The sequence below is a fragment of the Scyliorhinus torazame genome, chromosome 12 (assembly GCF_047496885.1).
Source record: "Scyliorhinus torazame isolate Kashiwa2021f chromosome 12, sScyTor2.1, whole genome shotgun sequence".
NCBI lineage: Eukaryota > Metazoa > Chordata > Chondrichthyes > Carcharhiniformes > Scyliorhinidae > Scyliorhinus > Scyliorhinus torazame.
The window spans coordinates 4627918-4649991 of NC_092718.1; the positions used below are offsets into that span (position 1 = coordinate 4627918).

At 58.3% G+C, this 22074-nt stretch overlaps 1 protein-coding gene across 2 annotated transcripts in view; it reads right to left on the reverse strand.

Moving 5' to 3' along the window:
* Window positions 1–940: 940 nt before the first annotated feature.
* The window catches only part of LOC140387350 (BTB/POZ domain-containing protein 1), a 36217-nt gene continuing 15083 nt past the window's right edge, over window positions 941–22074 (reverse strand). For both annotated transcript variants that reach the window (XM_072470300.1, XM_072470301.1), the window contains exons 2-8: window positions 20855–21011; window positions 19480–19585; window positions 11068–11265; window positions 9794–9986; window positions 6070–6157; window positions 5162–5308; window positions 941–4381 (exon numbers count right to left, since the gene is read on the reverse strand). In XM_072470300.1, coding sequence (XP_072326401.1) covers window positions 4220–4381; window positions 5162–5308; window positions 6070–6157; window positions 9794–9986; window positions 11068–11265; window positions 19480–19585; window positions 20855–21011 — 1051 coding nt within the window. In that variant the 3' untranslated portion in view covers window positions 941–4219. The remainder of the gene's footprint in view (window positions 4382–5161; window positions 5309–6069; window positions 6158–9793; window positions 9987–11067; window positions 11266–19479; window positions 19586–20854; window positions 21012–22074) is intronic.

Sequence of the window (22074 nt, forward strand, 5' to 3'; positions counted from 1 at the left end):
AGAAGCAAAATCACAAACAGTTCACCCCATAGCCGAGTCCTCACTCCCGCTGCCCAATATCTGGGTCATCTGTAGGCAGCCCAGGGAGCTGGTTATCACAGCCCAGGGAGCTGGTTATCACAGCCCAGGGAGCTGGTTATCACAGCCCAGGGATCTGGTTATCACAGCCCAGGGATCTGGTTATCACAGCCCAGGGATCTGGTTATCACAGCCCAGGGAGCTGGTTATCACAGCCCAGGGAGCTGGTTATCACAGCCCAGGGAGCTGGTTATCACAGCCCAGGGATCTGGTTATCACAGCCCAGGGAGCTGGTTATCACAGCCCAGGGAGCTGGTTATCACAGCCCAGGGATCTGGTTATCACAGCCCAGGGAGCTGGTTATCACAGCCCAGGGAGCTGGTTATCACAGCCCAGGGAGCTGGTTATCACAGCCCAGGGAGCTGGTTATCACAGCCCAGGGATCTGGTTATCACAGCCCAGGGAGCTGGTTATCACAGCCCAGGGATCTGGTTATCACAGCCCAGGGAGCTGGTTATCACAGCCCAGGGAGCTGGTTATCACAGCCCAGGGAGCTGGTTATCACAGCCCAGGGATCCGGTTATCACAGCCCAGGGAGCTGGTTATCACAGCCCAGGGAGCTGGTTATCACAGCCCAGGGAGCTGGTTATCACAGCCCAGGGAGCTGGTTATCACAGCCCAGGGATCCGGTTATCACAGCCCAGGGAGCTGGTTATCACAGCCCAGGGAGCTGGTTATCACAGCCCAGGGAGCTGGTTATCACAGCCCAGGGATCCGGTTATCACAGCCCAGGGATCCGGTTATCACAGCCCAGGGAGCTGGTTATCACAGCCCAGGGAGCTGGTTATCACAGCCCAGGGAGCTGGTTATCACACAATCAACTTGAACTTCTGAAGACAATGGAATAAACACTCCCCCTAGATTAGAGTTTGAACTACAACTTTCCAAACACATTTATTAAACAAGAAATGGATAAATAAGGAGGAATAATGACAAATTATAAATATACAATAATTACAAGGTTAAATATACCCCTGTAATAAAGAATGACAAACCATTGTGCTTGCTCAATGTGAACTACAGCTATCTCAATGTCCCTAACTATGTGCATTATCATGTCAGGCGGAGATATACTTCCACAATTTTACTGGGTCAAAGATAATTTGGAAAGGTACTCTGATTCAAACCCGCACAGGATGCTTCTCGTTGAATTGAATGGTTTGACTCTTTCCACCAAGAGTTTGCACTGGGCGACTGTGCTTTAAAACAATGTAAGACAGTTCCTGTGCCCGAGGCCAGTTTTTAAACCACAAGCACTGTGACAAAAAGCCATAATGCATCACTGGTAAAAATGCTCACACCGTTATTTACGTCTCCTCTATATCCCTGCTTTGATATGCATAAAACTGATCTCTCATGAACAAAGCATACGATTCACAAAGGTCTGCATTCCAGAAATAGCACAAGGAGAACTGTTTCCACCGGGGTGGCACGGTAGCACAGTGGTTAGCACTGTTGCTTCACAGCGTCCCAGGTTCGATTCCCACTTGGGTCATTGTGCAGACATCCTCCCCGTGTGTGCGTGGGTTTCCTCCGGGTGCTCCGGTTTCCTCCCACAGTCCAAAGATGTGCAGTTTAGGTGGATTGGCCGTGATAAATTGCCCTTAGTGTCCAAAGGGTTAGGTGGGTCTATTGGGTTATGGAGATGGGGTGGAGACATGGGCTTAAGTGGGGCGCTCTTTCAAAAAGGGCTGGTGCAGACGCGATGGACCAAATAGCCACTGTAAATTCTACGATTTTACAATTGGGATTTCTTCCAATAAAACTCAGGCAGACAAATAAACAATTAAATAAATCGTCCAACTAATATTTTCATAACGAAGAGTGAACAATAAATTACAGACAGGTCAGTGCTAGTGGGAAAGAATCACAAGAAATGGGAGTGACTGCTTGCTGCACCATCAGTTACTCCACAGGCTTTTCACACTCAGTACTGAGCCCATCTGCTGCTGTCGGTTGTGGATATAAACACTGGAAGATCCACTCCACGTGTCTGCAGCAAGGGAACATTTGGAGATAATTGGGTTAAAAATGCAAAAGCAGGGGCGGCACAGTGGTTAGCACTGCTGCCTCACGGCGCCGAGGTCCCAGGTTCGATCCCGGCCCCGGGTCACTGTCCGTGTGGAGTTTGCACATTCTCCCTGTGTCCTGCGTGGGTTTCGCCCCCACAACCCAAAGATGTGCAGGGTAGGTGGATTGGCCACGCTAAATTGCCCCTTAATTGAAAAAAGAATTGGGTACTCTAAATTTAATTATTTTTAAATGCAAAAGCAGACAACAAAAAGCCCACCTCCCTGGACAATCCATGTCCAGGATTGTGACTGGCGCCGAGTTCTGGGAGCTGTAACATTAGGACCTCCTGTATAAACTGGCCAAGAGTGAATTTGGATGGTAGAGTTGGTTAAAATAGTTCGTAATTTCAGAGTTGAATCTGAAATAGGAGACGGCCATTCAGCCCCTCTATCCTGTTGCACCATCCAATCAGATCGTGTCTGATCACTATCCCAACATTTACCACCCTTTATTCCAAATCCCTCAATCCCCTTACCCAATAAAAAACCGATCAATCTCAGTTAGAGCTCCAAATGACCCACAGCCTCACCCGCTTTCTGGAGAGCATTCCAGATTTCCACTGCGTTTGGTGTGAAGAATGTTTCCTGACATCAGCCATTAAAGGCCTGATTCTACTTCTCAGAATCTGCTCCCTTGTTCTGAACTCTCCCACAAAGCGAATAGTTTCTCTGTCTTCCGTGTCAACTAAAACTTTTGAACAGTGTCCAAAATCCTACTAATAAGTTATATTTTTCCAAGAATGTTGTTTGAATAAATGGGGTGGCGGGGCTGGTTTAGCACAGTGGGCTAAACAGCTGGCTTGTAATGCAGAACCAGGCCAGCAGGGCGGGTTCAATTCCTGTACCAGCCTCCCCGAACAGGTGCCGTAATGTGGCGACTAGGGGCTTTTCACAGTAACTTCATTGAAGCCTACTTGTGACAATAAGCGATTATTATTATAATAGGAGGAAATGAACTGAAACATAGAAACTAGGAGCAAGAGTAGCCATCTGCCCCTTTGCACCTGCTCCACCATTCAATATCATCATGGCTGAGGCTCAAACTTAACACCACACTCTCACGCTCTCCCCTTGCCTCTTGACACCGTTAAGAGAAATCTATCTATTTCCTTCTTAAATATATTCAGTGATTGAGCAGATTCGTCCCACACACAGAAGCTGCCTTCGAAGGTTGGCACAAGTGAAATGTGCTGATCTCTTCAGGTGACCCTTCACTTTCCCAGCTCTCCATTAACTATTAAAAGTAAGCTGCAAGCCATCTGCTCTGCCCTACACTGACAGTCCAGTCCTAATGAGCAACAGGACTTAGCTGGTCAATAACTCTGGATGCACATCAAGTCCTTGTTGAGAGTTCACAAAGGTGTTTAAGGCACTTCCATAGCAGGGGCAATAAAGTGGGGCAGGTCAGTGCACACTGACATCACCCTGGGAGGGACCTCGGTTGCTGGTTGACAGTGGTGGAAAGCAGATTCTCACGGCAATATCTCCCAGTCTGGAGCTCAGTATTGAGCAAAGTACAGTCCTTGGTGAGTGAACATTCCCAACACCTCCTCAAGGGGTGGTTTAAAAATGCTAAGTGATCAGCATCTGATGGCAGATCCGGTGAAGGTGATGGGGATCAAAAATGTTTTAATCACTGCACTAAATATTCTGTGAACCCAACAGTGCTGATTCAACTATGAAAAACACAAGTTCTGTAACCCAACTCCAAACACAACTCCTGCAATTGGCATCCATTCAAACATTCTCCTAATTGTAACGTTACTTGTAATTGTTATGTCAGTTATTCGGTGTAGTTTGGAACTGGTGCTGCTTACCAATCCACTGTAGCCCTTCTCACTAAACCTTGGCTAAACCTGACGGATGCGTGTTCTCATCTCCCCATATGTGGAAAATCTCAGGAGACTCAACTCATCAATTATCGCTGGCTTTAAATCCCACTGCTCTTCACCTACAGCAGGCATCATCTCTAAAGGAAATAAAATAGCAGTGAAACAGAAGCCACCAAGCGTGGCATTAAACAGCTGTTTCTCAGTCAGTCGAGGCGAGCTCCAGCCCTCCGAGTCAGGCTACGTGTAAAAGATGATCTCTGGAATCTGCCCATCTTCCACAGACGTCCCGTTGTTGTTTCCCGGCACGTTGAAGAAGACAAAGTAAGTGTTGATCCCGGTGGTGGGGGATTCGTGGATGACCTTCCGCAGTCCCTTGGTGCCGTAATGAGAATCAGGCCCCTGACAGGAGGCAGAAAAGGGAAGCATATTAGAAGCAGCAGAGCGGGAACAATGAGGGAGGTCCCAGAGTGTGAACTGCCGAGACGGAAACCTCCAGTGCACATGGAATACTGGGAATAACCTCCATATTAAATATATTTCCTGTAAACCTTTCCCCAATAAAACAATCCTAGCTCACATTCAGAATGGGATCAGCCTGTGTAAACCTTGTACAGCACTGCCACTCTGTTGAGGATTTAATTAGTGTGGGGTTGACATACACAGCTGCCTTTATAAATGTCAAACATGGGCATTTATAACAGAAATACAAAATATGTTCATAATTGGCGACTTTAAAACAAGGACTTAATTAATTCTATACAACTGGTCTAATTACCCCTCACTCTCACCATTTGGACCCTGAACGATTTTGTACACTACATCTATAGCCGCGGGTCAGGTCCCAGGTTTTACTATGTATGTGCAGGTTGCTGACCTCCTGGTCAGTCTGACTGTTACTGCCTGCTGAAAGAGCTCATTGGAAGCACCAGGCAAGGTCAGGGTAATGATAGTAACTATGCCCAACTCAGATGGAGCACAGTGCAGCCACTGCCAGGCTGAGCTCAGACATGGGGAATGGATACACAAACACAGTGAGGAGAGAGTCGGACAGTAACGAGAAAGGAAGGAAAGAGAAACTCCCTGCTCGCAGAATTCACTTGGCAGAAGAAAAGCTTCCAATGCAATTGGCTGAGAGAGGGGCCATTTCGGAGTCAAAGGTTCCTGAGGATGAACGGATACCTTGAGAGTCGCACAGGCGGTGTAGCTAACTTTTGGTAATATCTCAATGGGCTCCTTGAACATGACCCTGAACGTATTGGCTGTCCCATCACAGCAAAACCCTGTGTCGTTCTGTCCGAGTGTTACATTCTTCTCATTTTCAATGATCTGGAAAGAAAAGGTTAACTCAATTATTTCAAATGGTCACAAACACCAGCCCCACCCCCCAAGCCCAGTTACTGACCACAAACATCCCCCCCAGCCCAGTTACTGACCACACACACCACACCCCCCCCCCAGCCCAGTTACTGACCACACGCACCAGCCTCCCCCCCCCTCAGCCCAGTTACTGACCACACACACCAGCCCCCCCCCCCCCCCCCAGCCCAGTTTAGAACAGTACAGCACAGAACAGGCCCTTCGGCCCTTGATGTTGTGCCGAGCCTTGTCCGAAACCAAGATCAAGCTATCCCACTCCCTGTCATTCTGGTTTAGCACAGAGCTAAATCGCTGGCTTTGAAAGCAGACCAAGGCAGGCCAGCAGCACAATTCAATTCCCGTACCAGCCTCCCCAAACAGGTTCTCCTGATTAACCTTTTAGTCATTCTCTGCTGTTCTTTATATTCTGATCAATCATCTGACCTGTCACTCACCTTTGTGCAGTTATGTTTTTGATGCTTTCCTTAACTTCTTTAGTTAACCAGGGATGGTGGCCCCTCACTTTCGACTTCTTTACAGCAGGAATATACTTATCACAGTTTTCTGAAATGTCTGCCACTGCACAATTGATTTATCCCTTCGTCTCGTACCCCAATTCACTTCACCTAACTCAGGTTGTCTTTCTTAAGTTTAAAATACTAGTCTTAGACCCACTCTTCTCCCTTCAAACTGGATGCAAAATTCAAAACCACGGAAGAAGTTTCACCCACCTGGATATTAACCTGGTAATCTGTTGGGCCATGTATAGATCCATAGAGTCCAAAACCCACAACGGACAATCTCCGAGTCACTGAAAACCTTTGGACACAGGGAAAGGAACAGTTAGCCTCCACACGCCTTCCAAATGCATTGTCAGAATTTAATATTTCCCTATTTAAAAGCAATTAAACGTATAATTCACATTACAAAACATTTTACCTCAAAACAGATGTTCCTCAGCTTATAATATTTGAGAACCAGCCTCAGGGCCCAGAATAGTCCGTGCTGGTCAAATAAACGAGACCGGTTTTTAAACTTGGCTGGGAATAGTGCGACCCACACTCGTTTTCAGAAACAGTGAGACATTAAAGTATGGGATATGGAAAAGAGCCTCAAACAAACTCAAATTATTCAGACTTTTTACTGGCTTATAAAACCGGATATTGAGAATATTAATAGCCGATATTGGGAATATTAACAAAGGGTTGCCACACTAATTGAATGTTCTTTGTTTATTATTATGCCCAGTATATATATATATATATATTATATATATAAAAAATAAATACACACAAACACATGTATATATTCAGTGGCGGAGTCTGTTAGAATGACAACCAGCCCTTGTAGGAATACCCTGACGTCTACTACTTAAATGTGTTTATTATGAATTCTGTGCAGTCGAGGTTAAGACAATCTAATTACTCTCTGTCACACGCACAATTGCTCCTCGAGTTCACTGATGATGGTGTGTTCAGGCCCCTCCAGCCAAATCTACCAGTCCAAAGATGTGATTAGGTGGATTGGCTATGCTAGATTGCCCCTTAGTATCCAAAAAGGTTAGGTGGGCTTACTGGGTAGGGTGGAAGCGTGGGTTTTAAGCTTAAGTAGGGTGCTCTTTCCAAGGGCCAGTGCAAGCTCGATGAGCCAACTGGCCTCCTTCTGCACTGTAAATTCTATGATTCTATGATTCGTATATTAAACCCAGTCTAGCACACGGTCCATCAGCAACCAGGAATGCTGCAGGAAGCACCCATCAAGTGGCACAAGATTCCCAAACACAAATCCTTGGGCACTAATGGACCACAGTATCTACATCCCTTCACCTCACAGTTGGGATCAATTTAGCAGAATTGATGGATATCTGGTGAAATGTCTCCCACCGACTCCAGCTCAGTATCAGGGCAGAGCAATCGAACAGTGGATGGAGGGGAACATTGAGAGCAGATTGGGGCAGGGAAGGGCACATTGTCTTAAGAGTCGGGTAAAGTTAGTTGAGAGCAAGAGCAAGTAACGATTGCCTTTCTGAACAAGACGACCACCCTGACTCACAAAAGGTCAGCAAGGATGTAATGTTTATTTCAACCCACCCCTCCTGCTGATGGGCCTCAAATGTCAAGAGGGAAGAAAAAAGAATGAGCTCCAGGAGATGTGGGGGTTATTGGGTTACGGGGATAGGGTAGATAGGTGGGCTTGAGTAGGATGCTCTTTGTAAGGGCTGGTGCAGATTCGATGGGCCGAATGGCCTCCTTCTGCACTGTAAATTCTATGAGACAATGAAACACAGTCACACTGCCAAAGGTTTACATGAAGATGCAGGACCATAGACCATAGACCATAGAACATTACAGCGCAGTACAGGCCCTTCGGCCCTCGATGTTGCGCCGATCTGTGAAACCACTCTAAAGCTCATCTACACTATTCCCTTATCGTCCATATGTCTATCCAATGACCATTTGAATACCCTTAGTGTTGTCGAGTCCACTACTGTTGCAGGCAGGGCATTCCACGCCCTTACTACTCTCTGAGTAAAGAACCTACCTCCGACATCTGTCCTATATCTATCTCCCCTCAATTTAAAGCTATGTCCCCTCATGCTAGACATCACCATCCGAGGAAAAAGGCTCTCACTGTCCACCCTATCCAATCCTCTGATCATCTTGTATGCCTCAATTAAGTCACCTCTTAACCTTCTTCTCTAACGAAAACAGCCTCAAGTCACTCAGCCTTTCCTCATAAGATCTTCCCTCCATACCAGGCAACATTCTGGTAAATCTCCTCTGCACCCTTTCCAATGCTTCCACATCCTTCCTATAATGCGGCGACCAGAATTGCACACAATACTCCAAATGCGGCCGCACCAGAGTTTTGTACAGCTGCAACATGACCTCATGGCTCCGAAACGCAATCCCTCTACCAATAAAAGCTAACACACCATACGCCTTCTTAACAACCCTCTCAACCTGAGTGGCAACTTTCAGGGATCTATGTACATGGACACCGAGGTCTCTCTGCTCATCCACACTGCCAAGAATCTTACCATTAGCCCAGTACTCGTCTTCCTGTTATTCCTTCCAAAATGAATCACCTCACACTTTCCTGCATTAAACTCCATTTGCCACCTCTCAGCCCAGCGCTGCAGCTTATCTATGTCTCTCTGTAACTTGTAACATCCTTCCGCACTGTCCACAACTCCACCGACTTTAGTGTCATCTGCAAATTTACTCACCCATCCTTCTACGCCCTCCTCCAGGTCATTTATAAAAATTACCAACAGCAGTGGCCCCAAAACAGATCCTTGTGGTACACCACTAGTAACTGGACTCAAGTCTGAACATTTCCCATCAACCACCACCCTTTGTCTTCTTCCAGCTAGCCAATTTCTGATCCAAGCTGCTAAATCACCCTGAATCCCATGCCTCTGTATTTTCTGCAGTAGCCTACCGTAGGGAACCTTATCAAACGCTTTACTGAAATCCATATACACCACATCAACTGCTTTACCCTCATCCTCCTGTTTGGTCACCTTCTCAAAGAATTCAATAAGGTTTGTGAGGCACGACCTACCCTTCATAAAACAGTGTTGACTATCTCTAATCAAATTATTCCTTTCCAGATGATTATACATCCTATCTCTTATAAACCTTTCCAAGATTTTGCCCACAACAGAAGTAAGGCTCACTGGTCTATAGTTACCTGGGTTGTCTCTACTCCCCTTCTTGAACAAGGGGACATTTGCTATCCTCCAGTCTTCTGGCACTATTCCTGTAGACAAAGATGACTTAAAGATCAAAGCCAAAGGCTCAGCAATCTCCTCCCTAGCTTCCCAGAGAATCCTAGGATAAATCCCATCCGGCCCAGGGGACTTATCTATTTTCACACTTTCCAGAATTGCTAACACCTCCTCCTTATGAACCTCAAGCCCTTCTAGTCTAGTAGCCTGAATCTCAGTATTCTCCTCGACAACATAGTCTTTTTCCTGTGTGAATACTGACAAAAAATATTCATTTAGCACCTCTCCAATCTCCTCGGACTCCAAGCACAACTTCCCACTACTGTCCTTGACTGGCCCTACTCTTACCCTAGTCATGGTAAGCTTTCTGTTACTACAACGAAGCAGCCAATGGCCTTGCCATGAAGGACACAGGATAAATAACCCGAGGTAAGGGAGGGGATTCTTCACACGGAGCTGCTCACACCGGGAGTGTCCCTGGTTCAATACCCATCCTGCTCGGGGGAGCTTGTCAGATCCAGGGCGTTGAAGAAGAGGCTATGATCAGTCTCAATAAAATCATGTTCTGCTCCAGATCAAAGCCCAACAACATGGCTGGGAACCAGTGTGGGAAAATGGGGAGGACTGGGTCAGGACCTTGGGTGGTGATAATTCACTCCCCATGGTTAGCTGGAGAACAGTGAGCATGTACAGAAGGTGTGAGTGGAGAGTTGTGTACGAACCTGATCCTGTCACTGGTCCCACTGTACCCCCAGCGACTCTCCACTTGCTGAAAGCGGCTGATACTGCACTCCTTTCCCCTCAAACAGCAGCGTGGTCGGTCAACATAGTCCACTCGTGGCTTGGGATTCAGAGTGAAGTGTAAAAACAGATTAACAACCTCCCGATCAGAGAGGATCCCAGATTGAGCAGGCCCTGAGCAGGAGAAGCAAAAACACAACAAATATTTTGGTGCTTTAAGAATTTTATCTTCGGACAATAAGTCACTAGGGTATGAAAAAGAAGAAAAATACATTTAGAGATTCCTGCAGCACAGGGGGCCATTCGGCCCATCCTGTATTTGTCAACTCTTGAGCTGGCTGCCTTGCTTCTGTCCTCTGGTTTTCTCATCCACACTAATCAACCATCAGATATTACAACAATTCACATCAGCTGTTTTTAGACATCATCCAAGCTGCTCATTTAAACAAAATGTACTTTCATTTCCTGATTTTAATGTAACAACGTTTTACAGTGTACAGAAACAGGCCATTCGGCCCCACGGGTCAATACTGGTATTTATGCTCCACCTGAGCCTCCTTCCATTCACTCTTCATCTCACCCTCTCACCATACTCTCTATTCCTTACTCCCTCATGTTTATCGAGCTTTCCTGTAAATACATTGATGCTGTTAATCTCGACCACTCGGTGTGGTTTTGTTTTTCGATGAACAGGAGACGTTCAGCTCAACCTCAATATTCCAGTCTAGAGTAGGCACTGCTGCCTCACGACGCGGAGGACCAGGGCAGCACGGTGATACAGTGGTTAGCACTGCTGCCTGAGGGCGGCATTGTGACACAGTGGTTAGCACTGCTGTCTCATGGCGCCGAGGTCCCGGGTTTGATCCCAGCCCCGGGTCACTGTCCGTGTGGAGTTTGCACATTCTCCTCGTGTTTGCGTGGGTCTCACCCCCACAACCCAAAGATGTGCAGGGTGGATGGATTGGCCACACTAAATTGCCCCTTAATTGGAAAAAATGAATTGGGTACTCTAAATTTATTAAAATAAAACAAAAACAAAAAATTCCAGTTTAGGTAGTTAGCCAATAATCAAATCTTTCTAAGAGAATGTCGACAGTCCACATCAGTCTCGGCTGCCCAGTATATCAACCCAGATTAGATCATGTCATCGGTGCCAACACCACCATTCTCCACATTTCTTCGTTGTTTAACGGTTATCAAACGAGTTGGGTTAAACTTTCCCTGAATGGACACAAGTATGGTTGAACTGACTGACCTGCAGCAAACTCCTCGATGCTCATAAGTGGGAAGCGGATCAGGGTTTTGGCTTTTCCCAATACTTTCTGTTTGCTCCCGGAAGTAAGTGGCAGCTGCTGCCTCTGGCATTCCGCCTCCGCCCAGCGCACCATTCCAGTAAAGAGCCGAATCTCCCGGATACTCAGGGTATCCCGTTCCAGCACTGCACACAGTGTATCTGTACACAGAGGGAAACAACACAGTGTATCTGTACACAGAGGGAAACAACACAGTATATCTGTACACACAGCGAAACGGAGTTAATCGCCTGCAGGCATTTCCCATTATTTGGTAAGTGATGCAACAAAGAAAGTCTTGCATTTATACAACACTTTTCATGATCACAGGATGGGGAAACGCAATTTAAAGGCAATTAAGAAAGATTTTCAGAAATGTGGTCACTGTTGAAATACAGGGTGCCGGTCAGGCAATCGTCTACCTTTAGCAACATTGACAAGGAAGAATAACCAGGGCACGGAGGTGAACTCCTCTGCTCCTTGAATGGTGCCACGGAATTTGTTATATTCATCAGAGAGAGATTATAGGGTCACCATCATCTCATTTGAAAGATGCCATCCGCAGGACGGCCCTCCCTCGGCATGCGCCCTCCGACAGGGCGGCCCGCCCCTCGGCACAGGCCCTCCGACAGGGCGGCCCGCCCCTCGGCACAGGCCCTCCGACAGGGCGGCCCTCTCTGAGCGCGGGCCCTCCGACAGGGCGGCCCCCCCTCGGCACGAGCCCTCCGACAGGGCGGCCCTCTCTGGGCACGGGCCCTCCGACAGGACGGCCCTCTCTGGGCACGCGCCCTCCGACAGGGCGGCCCGCCCCTCGGCACAGGCCCTCCGACAGGGCGGCCCTCTCTGAGCGCGGGCCCTCCGACAGGGCGGCCCCCCCTCGGCACGAGCCCTCCGACAGGACGGCCCTCTCTGGGCACGCGCCCTCCAACAGGGCAGCCCTCTCTGGGCACGCGCCCTCCGACAGGGCGGCCCTCTCTGGGCACGGGCCCTCCGACAGGGCGGCCCCCTCTGGGCACCGGCCCTCCGACAGGGCGGCCCTCCCTCGGCACGGGCCCTCCGACAGGGCGGCCCTCTCTGGGCACGGGCCCTCCGACAGGGCGGCCCTCTCTGGGCACGCGCCCTCCGACAGGGCGGCCCTCTCTGGGCACGGGCCCTCCGACAGGGCGGCCCTCTCTGGGCACGGGCCCTCCGACAGGGCGGCCCACTCTGGGCACGGGCCCTCAGACAGGGCGGCCCTCTCTGGGCACGGGCCCGCCGACAGGGCGGCCCTCCCTCGGCACGGGCCCTCCGACAGGGCGGCCCTCTCTGGGCACCGGCCCTCCGACAGGGCGGCCCGCTCTGGGCATGGGCCCTCCGACAGGGCAGCCCTCCCTCGGCACGAGCCCTCGGTCAGGGCGGCCCCCCCTCGGCACGAGCCCTCCGACACGGCAGCCCACTCTGGGCTCGCGCCCTCCGACAGGGCGGCCCTCCCTCGGCGCGCGACCTCCGACAGGGCGGCCCTCCCTCGGCACGCACTCTCCGACAGGGCGGCCCTCCCTCGGCACGCGCCCTCAGACAGGGCGGCCTTCCCTCGGCACTCGGCATCTGACAGGGCGGTCCTCTCTCGGCACGCGCCCGCCGACAGGGCGGCCTTCCCTCGGCACTCGGCATCCGACAGGGCGGTCCTCTCACGGCACGCGCCCGCCGACAGGGCGGCCCTCTCTCGGCACGCGCCGCCGACAGGGCGGCCTTCCCTCGGCACTCGGCCTCCGACACGGCAGCCCCCCCTCGGCACGCGCCTTCTGACAGAGCACTCCGACAGGGCGGTCCTCTCTCGGCACGCGTCCTCCGACAGGGCGGCCCTCCCTCGGCACAAGCCCTCCGACAGGGCGGCCCTCTCTCGGCACGCGTCCTCCGACAGGATACCTTCCCCTCAGCACGAGCCCTCCGTCAGGGCGGCCCCCCCTCGGCACAAGCCCTCCGACAGGGTGGCCCTGCCTCGGCACGAGCCATCCGACAGGGCAGCCCGCTCTGGTTATCGGCCCTCCGACAGGGCAGCCCGCTCTGGGCACGCGCCCTCCGACAGGGCATCCCGCTCTGGGCACGCGCCCTCCGACAGGGCATCCCGCTCTGGGCACGCGCCCTCCGACAGGGCGGCCCGCTCTGGGCACGCGCCCTCCGACAGGGCGGCCCGCTCTGGGCACGCGCCCTCCGACAGGGCGGCCCTCCCTCGGCACGCGCCCTCCGACAGGGCAGCCCGCTCTGGTTATCGGCCCTCCGACAGGGCATCCCGCTCTGGGCACGCGCCCTCCGACAGGGCATCCCGCTCTGGGCACGCGCCCTCCGACAGGGCGGCCCGCTCTGGGCACGCGCCCTCCGACAGGGCGGCCCTCTCTGGGCACGGGCCCTCCGACAGGGCGGCCCGCTCTGGGCACGCGCCCTCCGACAGGGCGGCCCGCTCTGGGCACGGGCCCTCCGACAGGCCGGCCCTCCCTCGGCACGCGCCCTCCGACAGGGCTGCCCTCCCTCGGCACGCGCCCTCCGACAGGGCGGCTCTCCCTCGGCACGCGCCCTCCGACAGGGCGGCTCTCCCTCGGCACGCGCCCTCCGACAGGGCGGCTCTCCCTCGGCACGCGCCCTCCGACAGGGCGGCTCTCCCTCGGCACGCGCCCTCCGACAGGGCGGCCCTCCCTCGGCGTGGGCCCTCCGACAGGGCGGCCCCCCCTCGGCACGGGCCCTCCGACAGGGCGGCCCCCTCTGGGCACGGGCCCTCCGACAGGGCGGCCCCCTCTGGGCACGCGCCCGCCGACAGGGCGGCCCTCCCTCGGCACGGGCCCTCCGACAGGGCGGCCCGCTCTGGGCACGGGCCCTCCGACAGGGCGGCCCGCTCTGGGCCCGGGCCCTCCGACAGGGCGGCCCGCTCTGGGCCCGGGCCCTCCGACAGGGCGGCCCGCTCTGGGCCCGGGCCCTCCGACAGGGCAGCCCGCTCTGGGCTCCCTCCCTCCGACAGGACGGCATCCCTCCGACAGGACGGCCCTCCCTCCGACAGGACGGCCCTCCCTCCGACAGGACGGCCCTCCCTCCGACAGGACGGCCCTCCCTCCGACAGGACGGCCCTCCCTCCGACAGGACGGCCCTCCCTCCGACAGGACGGCCCTCCCTCCAACAGGACGGCCCTCCCTCGGCGCGCGCCCTCCGACAGGGCGGCCCTCCCTCGGCGCGCGCCCTCCGACAGGGCGGCCCCCCCTCGGCATGGGCCCTCCGACAGGGCGGCCCGCTCTGGGCCCGGGCCCTCCGACAGGGCGGCCCGCTCTGGGCCCGGGCCCTCCGACAGGGCGGCCCGCTCTGGGCCCGGGCCCTCCGACAGGGCGGCCCGCTCTGGGCCCGGGCCCTCCGACAGGGCAGCCCGCTCTGGGCCCGGGCCCTCCGACAGGGCAGCCCGCTCTGGGCCCGGGCCCTCCGACAGGGCAGCCCGCTCTGGGCTCCCTCCCTCCGACAGGACGGCCCTCCCTCCGACAGGACGGCCCTCCCTCCAACAGGACGGCCCTCCCTCCAACAGGACGGCCCTCCCTCGGCGCGCGCCCTCCGACAGGGCGGCCCTCCCTCGGCGCGCGCCCTCCGACAGGGCGGCCCTCCCTCGGCGCGCGCCCTCCGACAGGGCGGCCCCCCCTCGGCGCGGGCCCTCCGACAGGGCGGCCCTCTCTGGGCACGGGCCCGCCGACAGGGCGGCCCTCTCTGGGCACGGGCCCTCCGACAGGGCGGCCCTCTCTGGGCACGGTCCCTCCGACAGGGCGGCCCTCTCTGAGCACCGGCCCTCCGACAGGGCGGCCCTCTCTGGGCACGGGCCCGCCGATAGGGCGGCCCTCCCTCGGCACGGGCCCTCCGACAGGGCGGCCCTCTCTGGGCACGGGCCCTCCGACAGGGCGGCCCACTCTGGGCACAGGCCCTCAGACAGGGCGGCCCTCTCTGGGCACCGGCCCTCCGACAGGGCGGCCCTCTCTGGGCACGGGCCCGCCGACAGGGCGGCCCTCCCTCGGCACGGGCCCTCCGACAGGCCGGCCCTCTCTGGGCACGGGCCCTCCGACAGAGCGGTCCTCTCTGGGCACGGGCCCGCCGACAGAGCAGTCCTCTCTCGGCACGCGTCCTCCGACAGGATACCTCCTCCTCGGCACGAGCCCTCCGTCAGGGCGGCCCCCCCTCGGCACGAGCCCTCCGACAGGGCAGCCCGCTCTGGGCTCCCCCCCTCCGACAGGGCAGCCCGCTCTGGGCTCCCCCCCTCCGACAGGACGGCCCTCCCTCAGTCATCACGCGCCCTCCGACAGGACGGCCCTCCCTCGGCACGCGCCCTCCGACAGGACGGCCCTCCCTCGGCACGCGCCCTCCGACAGGACGGCCCTCCCTCGGCACGCGCCCTCCGACAGGACGGCCCTCCCTCGGCACGCGCCCTCCGACAGGACGGCCCTCCCTCGGCACGCGCCCTCCGACAGGACGGCCCTCCCTCGGCACGCGCCCTCCGACAGGACGGCCCTCCCTCGGCACGCGCCCTCCGACAGGACGGCCCTCCCTCGGCACGCGCCCTCCGACCGGGCGCCCCTCCCTCGGCACGCGCCCTCCGACAGGGCGGCCCTCCCTGGGCACGGGCCCTCCGACAGGGCGGCCCTCCCTGGCCACGGGCCCTCCGACAGGGCGGCCCTCCCTGGCCACGGGCCCTCCGACAGGGCGGCCCTCCCTGGCCACGGGCCCTCCGACAGGGCGGCCCTCCCTGGGCAAGGGCCCTCCGACAGGGCGGCCCTCCCTGGGCACGGGCCCTCCGACAGGGCGGCCCTCCCTGGGCACGGGCCCTCCGACAGGGCGGCCCTCCCTGGGCACGGGCCCTCCGACAGGGCGGCCCTCCCTGGGCACGGGCCCTCCGACAGGGCGGCCCTCCCTGGGCACGGGCCCTCCGACAGGGCGGCCCTCCCTGGGCACGGGCCCTCCGACAGGGCGGCCCTCACTGGGCACGGGCCCTCCGACAGGGCGGCCCTCACTGGGCACGGGCCCTCCGACAGGGCGGCCCTCACTGGGCACGGGCCCTCCGACAGGGCGGCCCTCTCTGGGCACGGGCCCTCCGACTGGGCGGCCCTCTCTGGGCACGGGCCCTCCGACAGGGCGGCCCTCCCTGGGCACGGGCCCTCCGAAAGGGCGGCCCGCTCTGGGCACGGGCCCTCCGACAGGGCGGCCCTCCCTCGGCACGGGCCCTCCGACAGGGCGGCCCTCCCTCGGCACGCGCCCTCCGACAGGGCTGCCCTCCCTCGGCACGCGCCCTCCGACAGGGCTGCGCTCCCTCGGCACGCGCCCTCCGACAGGGCGGCTCTCCCTCGGCACGGGCCCTCCGACAGGGCGGCCCTCTCTGGGCACGCGCCCGCCGACAGGGCGGCCCTCCCTCGGCACGCGCCCGCCGACAGGGCGGCCCGCTCTGGGCCCGGGCCCTCCGACAGGGCGGCCCGCTCTGGGCCCGGGCCCTCCGACAGGGCGGCCCGCTCTGGGCACGGGCCCTCCGACAGGGCGGCCCGCTCTGGGCCCGGGCCCTCCGACAGGGCGGCCCGCTCTGGGCCCGGGCCCTCCGACAGGGCGGCCCGCTCTGGGCCCGGGCCCTCCGACAGGGCGGCCCGCTCTGGGCCCGGGCCCTCCGACAGGGCGGCCCGCTCTGGGCCCGGGCCCTCCGACAGGGCGGCCCGCTCTGGGCCCGGGCCCTCCGACAGGGCGGCCCGCTCTGGGCCCGGGCCCTCCGACAGGGCGGCCCGCTCTGGGACCGGGCCCTCCGACAGGGCGGCCCGCTCTGGGACCGGGCCCTCCGACAGGGCGGCCCGCTCTGGGACCGGGCCCTCCGACAGGGCGGCCCGCTCTGGGACCGGGCCCTCCGACAGGGCGGCCCGCTCTGGGACCGGGCCCTCCGACAGGGCGGCCCGCTCTGGGCCCGGGCCCTCCGACAGGGCGGCCCGCTCTGGGCCCGGGCCCTCCGACAGGGCGGCCCGCTCTGGGCCCGGGCCCTCCGACAGGGCGGCCCGCTCTGGGCCCGGGCCCTCCGACAGGGCGGCCCGCTCTGGGCCCGGGCCCTCCGACAGGGCGGCCCGCTCTGGGCCCGGGCCCTCCGACAGGGCGGCCCGCTCTGGGCCCGGGCCCTCCGACAGGGCGGCCCGCTCTGGGCCCGGGCCCTCCGACAGGGCGGCCCGCTCTGGGCCCGGGCCCTCCGACAGGGCGGCCCGCTCTGGGCCCGGGCCCTCCGACAGGGCGGCCCGCTCTGGGCTCCCTCCCTCCGACAGGACGGCCCTCCCTCCGACAGGGCGGCCCTCCCTCGGCGCGCGCCCTCCGACAGGGCGGCCCTCCCTCGGCGCGCGCCCTCCGACAGGGCGGCCCTCCCTCGGCGCGCGCCCTCCGACAGGGCGGCCCTCCCTCGGCGCGCGCCCTCCGACAGGGCGGCCCTCCCTCGGCGCGCGCCCTCCGACAGGGCGGCCCTCCCTCGGCGCGCGCCCTCCGACAGGGCGGCCCTCCCTCGGCGCGCGCCCTCCGACAGGGCGGCCCTCCCTCGGCGCGCGCCCTCCGACAGGGCGGCCCTCCCTCGGCGCGCGCCCTCCGACAGGGCGGCCCTCCCTCGGCGCGCGCCCTCCGACAGGGCGGCCCTCCCTCGGCGCGCGCCCTCCGACAGGGCGGCCCTCCCTCGGCGCGCGCCCTCCGACAGGGCGGCCCTCCCTCGGCGCGCGCCCTCCGACAGGGCGGCCCTCCCTCGGCGCGCGCCCTCCGACAGGGCGGCCCTCCCTCGGCGCGCGCCCTCCGACAGGGCGGCCCTCCCTCGGCGCGCGCCCTCCGACAGGGCGGCCCTCCCTCGGCGCGCGCCCTCCGACAGGGCGGCCCTCCCTCGGCGCGCGCCCTCCGACAGGGCGGCCCTCCCTCGGCGCGCGCCCTCCGACAGGGCGGCCCTCCCTCGGCGCGCGCCCTCCGACAGGGCGGCCCTCCCTCGGCGCGCGCCCTCCGACAGGGCGGCCCTCCCTCGGCGCGCGCCCTCCGACAGGGCGGCCCTCCCTCGGCGCGCGCCCTCCGACAGGGCGGCCCCCCCTCGGCGCGGGCCCTCCGACAGGGCGGCCCCCTCTGGGCACGGGCCCGCCGACAGGGCGGCCCTCTCTGGGCACGGGCCCTCCGACAGGGCGGCCCTCTCTGGGCACGGGCCCTCCGACAGGGCGGCCCTCTCTGGGCACGGGCCCTCCGACAGGGCGGCCCTCTCTGGGCACGGGCCCTCCGACAGGGCGGCCCTCCCTGGGCACGGGCCCTCCGACAGGGCGGCCCTCCCTGGGCACGGGCCCTCCGACAGGGCGGCCCTCCCTGGGCACGGGCCCTCCGACAGGGCGGCCCTCCCTGGGCACGGGCCCTCCGACAGGGCGGCCCTCTCTGGGCACGGGCCCTCCGACAGGATGGCCCTCCCTCGGCACGTGCCGTCCGACCGGGCGACCGTCCCTCGGCACGCGCCCTCCGACCGGGCGGGCCTCCCTCGGCACGCGCCCTCCGACAGGGCAGCCCTCCCTCCGTCATCACGCGCCCTCCGACAGGACGGCCCTCCCTCGGCACGCGCCCTCCGACAGGACGGCCCTCCCTCGGCACGCGCCCTCCGGCAGGACGGCCCTCCCTCGGCACGCGCCCTCCGACAGGACGGCCCTCCCTTGGCACGCGTTGTCCGACCGGGCGACCCTCCCTCGGCACGCGCCCTCCGACCGGGCGACCCTCCCTCGGCACGTGCCGTCCGACCGGGCGACCGTCCCTCGGCACGCGCCCTCCGACCGGGCGGGCCTCCCTCGGCACGCGCCCTCCGACAGGGCAGCCCTCCCTCCGTCATCACGCGCCCTCCGACAGGACGGCCCTCCCTCGGCACGCGCCCTCCGACAGGGCGGGCCTCCCTCGGCACGCGCCCTCCGACAGGGCGACCCTCCCTCGGCACGTGCCGTCCGACCGGGCGACCCTCCCTCGGCACGCGCCCTCCGACAGGGCGGGCCTCCCTCGGCACGGCCCTCCGACAGGGCGGGCCTCCCTCGGCACGGGGAGGGAGAAAAGAGTAAACGTGTCAAGCTGAATTAGATTTAACTATTTTCAGCTGACAGTCTGTCCTATTCACTTGAGCCTTCTCGGTCTCTCTCCACATCTTTACCCATGAAGGAAGGATGGAAGGATCTTGCTGTTGGTTATCGCAGCTGCACCTGCAGCTCATACCCAGTCAGTCCCATACTCTACACGGTCAGAATTGTTTGGACGCACAAGATTATTTGCCCAATTTATCAATTTGGTTGCAACTTCATACCTGAACAGATTATATACAAGCGATCCAAACAATCTCTCTCCCAAACTATCACAACAGCAGCTTAGATTCTCACCAAGATCAACATCAGTGAAGCCCTCAGCACTAATCGCATCGATGGTGTTCTTGTCGATGGTCTCCAAGCAGAGACTGGCAAGCTGAGGCTCATCGAACAACCGGGCCTGAAATCATTTCAATAATGTGTAAAACATGAAGAAAGGAAATTATTTATCAAAACTAACAGCATCGGCATTCATACATCACAAAATAAATACTGGATGGAAACTCTGGCCGCGAGAGATTCTGGCTCACTCAACACTAACGGGGTGAACAGGGAACTGGGGTGAGTGGGGTAGAGTGAAAAATAGGCAACTGTGGACACAGGGGAGTGGGGCTGATGGGAGGGGGGCCGTACAGTACCTCACTGGGAGGCAACAATTCAGCCTACAGCGTGAGCTGCTCTACAGCAGTGTTCTTCAAACTTTTTTTCCAGGGACCATTTTTGCCAACTGGACAATCTTAGCGACCCACGCCGGCCGACCGGAGCGACCCACGCCGGCCGACCGGAGCGGCCCACGCCGGCCGACCGGAGCGGCCCACGCCGGCCGACCGGAGCGGCCCACGCCGGCCGACCGGAGCGGCCCACGCCGGCCGACCGGAGCGGCCCACGCCGGCCGACCGGAGCGGCCCACGCCGGCCGACCGGAGCGGCCCACGCCGGCCGACCGGAGCGGCCCACGCCGGCCGACCGGAGCGGCCCACCATTTTCTCTTACCTCGATTGCTGCTGATAAAAATGGAGGAAATGGTTTTGGGTCCCTTTGGCCCTCGTACACGTTCCTCCAATGGAACCTGTTGGATGAAGGTGAAGCCTTCCGGTGTCGAAAGGTATGGAGTCTCTATCTGTCCAAAGTTCTGAATTTTTTTCTATAAAATTTTCTATAAAATCTATTTTTAAAAACCCTGAACTGGTAAAAAAAAATGAATAAAATAAATGAAAAAAATAAAATAAATGAATAAAATGAATAACCCCCCTAAAAATAGCGGCCGCACTGCGCATGTGCAATGCGGCTGAATTTTTTTTACATGTTCGCGGCCATTTTAAAGGCCGCTTGCAGCCGGCGTTATTAAAAGCTGGCTGCTGCGCGGGGATTTGCGCGATCGGATGCGCCGTGAAGGACGGACCCTCCCGATACCAGCCCGCGATCCACCCGTGGGTCGCGCCCCCGAGTTTGAGGAACACTGGTCTAGACTGTTGCTGCGGCAATATATGGCCACGTCTGGATTAATCTCACACTTTGTTCAGATCTCCAGCACTGGATAGGGAGCAGGAACCCTGGCTGTTCTCCCTCAACCTTGTTCGGTTCTTGGGTGTCCAAAAGGATGATTTGATCTGTCTTTTGTGTACAGGTCCATGTGTGGGTTGCTCACAGCCATTGCTGTAAAGAATCACCTGTGTAAGTAACATGAAGGCATTGTCAGCTCGCAGGTGTTTGGTGAGAAACTCCACACAATGGGCCTCCAGGGCTGGCACCGCGTATTTCTTGGCCGTGTACAGAGTCGTCATCACAGTCTCAGGACCAATTTGCACCTCATCAGAGTACAGAAACCTGCAAGAGAAGGACAATACAGATTTGGAAAGAAGGGGACCTGAAATTTAACTGGACCATGTTCGTAAAATATAAAGTGAACGAGAATAATCCCAAGATGAACTCTCAGTTATCCCAAAACACAAAATCCATTTCTCAACACTTTGATTCATAGAGCAACACATATTCTTTTTTTTTTTTAAATAAATTTAAAGTACCCAATTATTGTTTTTCCAATTAAGGGGCAATTTAGCGTGGCCAATCCACCTAACCTGCACATCTTTGGGTTGTGGGGGTGAAACATGGGGAGAATGTGCAAACTCCACACGGACAGTGACCCAGGGCCGGGATTCGAACCCGGGTCCTCAGCGCCGTAGTCCCAGTGCTAACCACTTGGCCACGTGCCGCCCCGAGCAACACATATTCGACAGAACCCATGCCATAAACACAGGTACATGTCGAACCATAAAATTCCTTCAGGGCAGACCATTCAGCTCATCCATAAGAGACCATAAGGCATAAGGGCAAAATCGAGCCATTCGGTCCATCGAGTGCAGAAGGAGGCCATTTGGCTCATCCACGAGACCACAAGACATAGGAGCAGAATTAGGCCACTCGGCCCATCGAGTCTGCTCTGCCATTCAATCATGGCTGATCTGTTTCTCATCCCCATTCTCCTGCTTTCTCCCCATAACCCTTGATCCCCTTATTAATCAAGAACCGATCTATCTCGGTCTTCAAGACTCAGTGATTTGGCCCCCACAGCCTTCTGCGGCAAAGAATTCCACAGATTCACCACCCTCTGGCTGAAGAAATTCCTCCTCATGGCAGTTTGAAAGGATCGTCCTTTCAATCTCAGGCTGTTGCCTCAGGTTCTAGTTTCCCCCCCCTCATCCTTCTAAAGACCAATGAGTACAACTGTTGCTTCACAGCACCAGGGTCCTAGGTTTGATTCCGCGCTTGGGTCACTGTCTGTGCATAGTGTGCATGTTCTCCCCGTGTCTGTGTGGGTTTCCTGTGGGTGCTCCGGATTCCTCCCACAAGTTCCGAAAATGTGCTTGTAGATGAATTAGACATTCGGAAT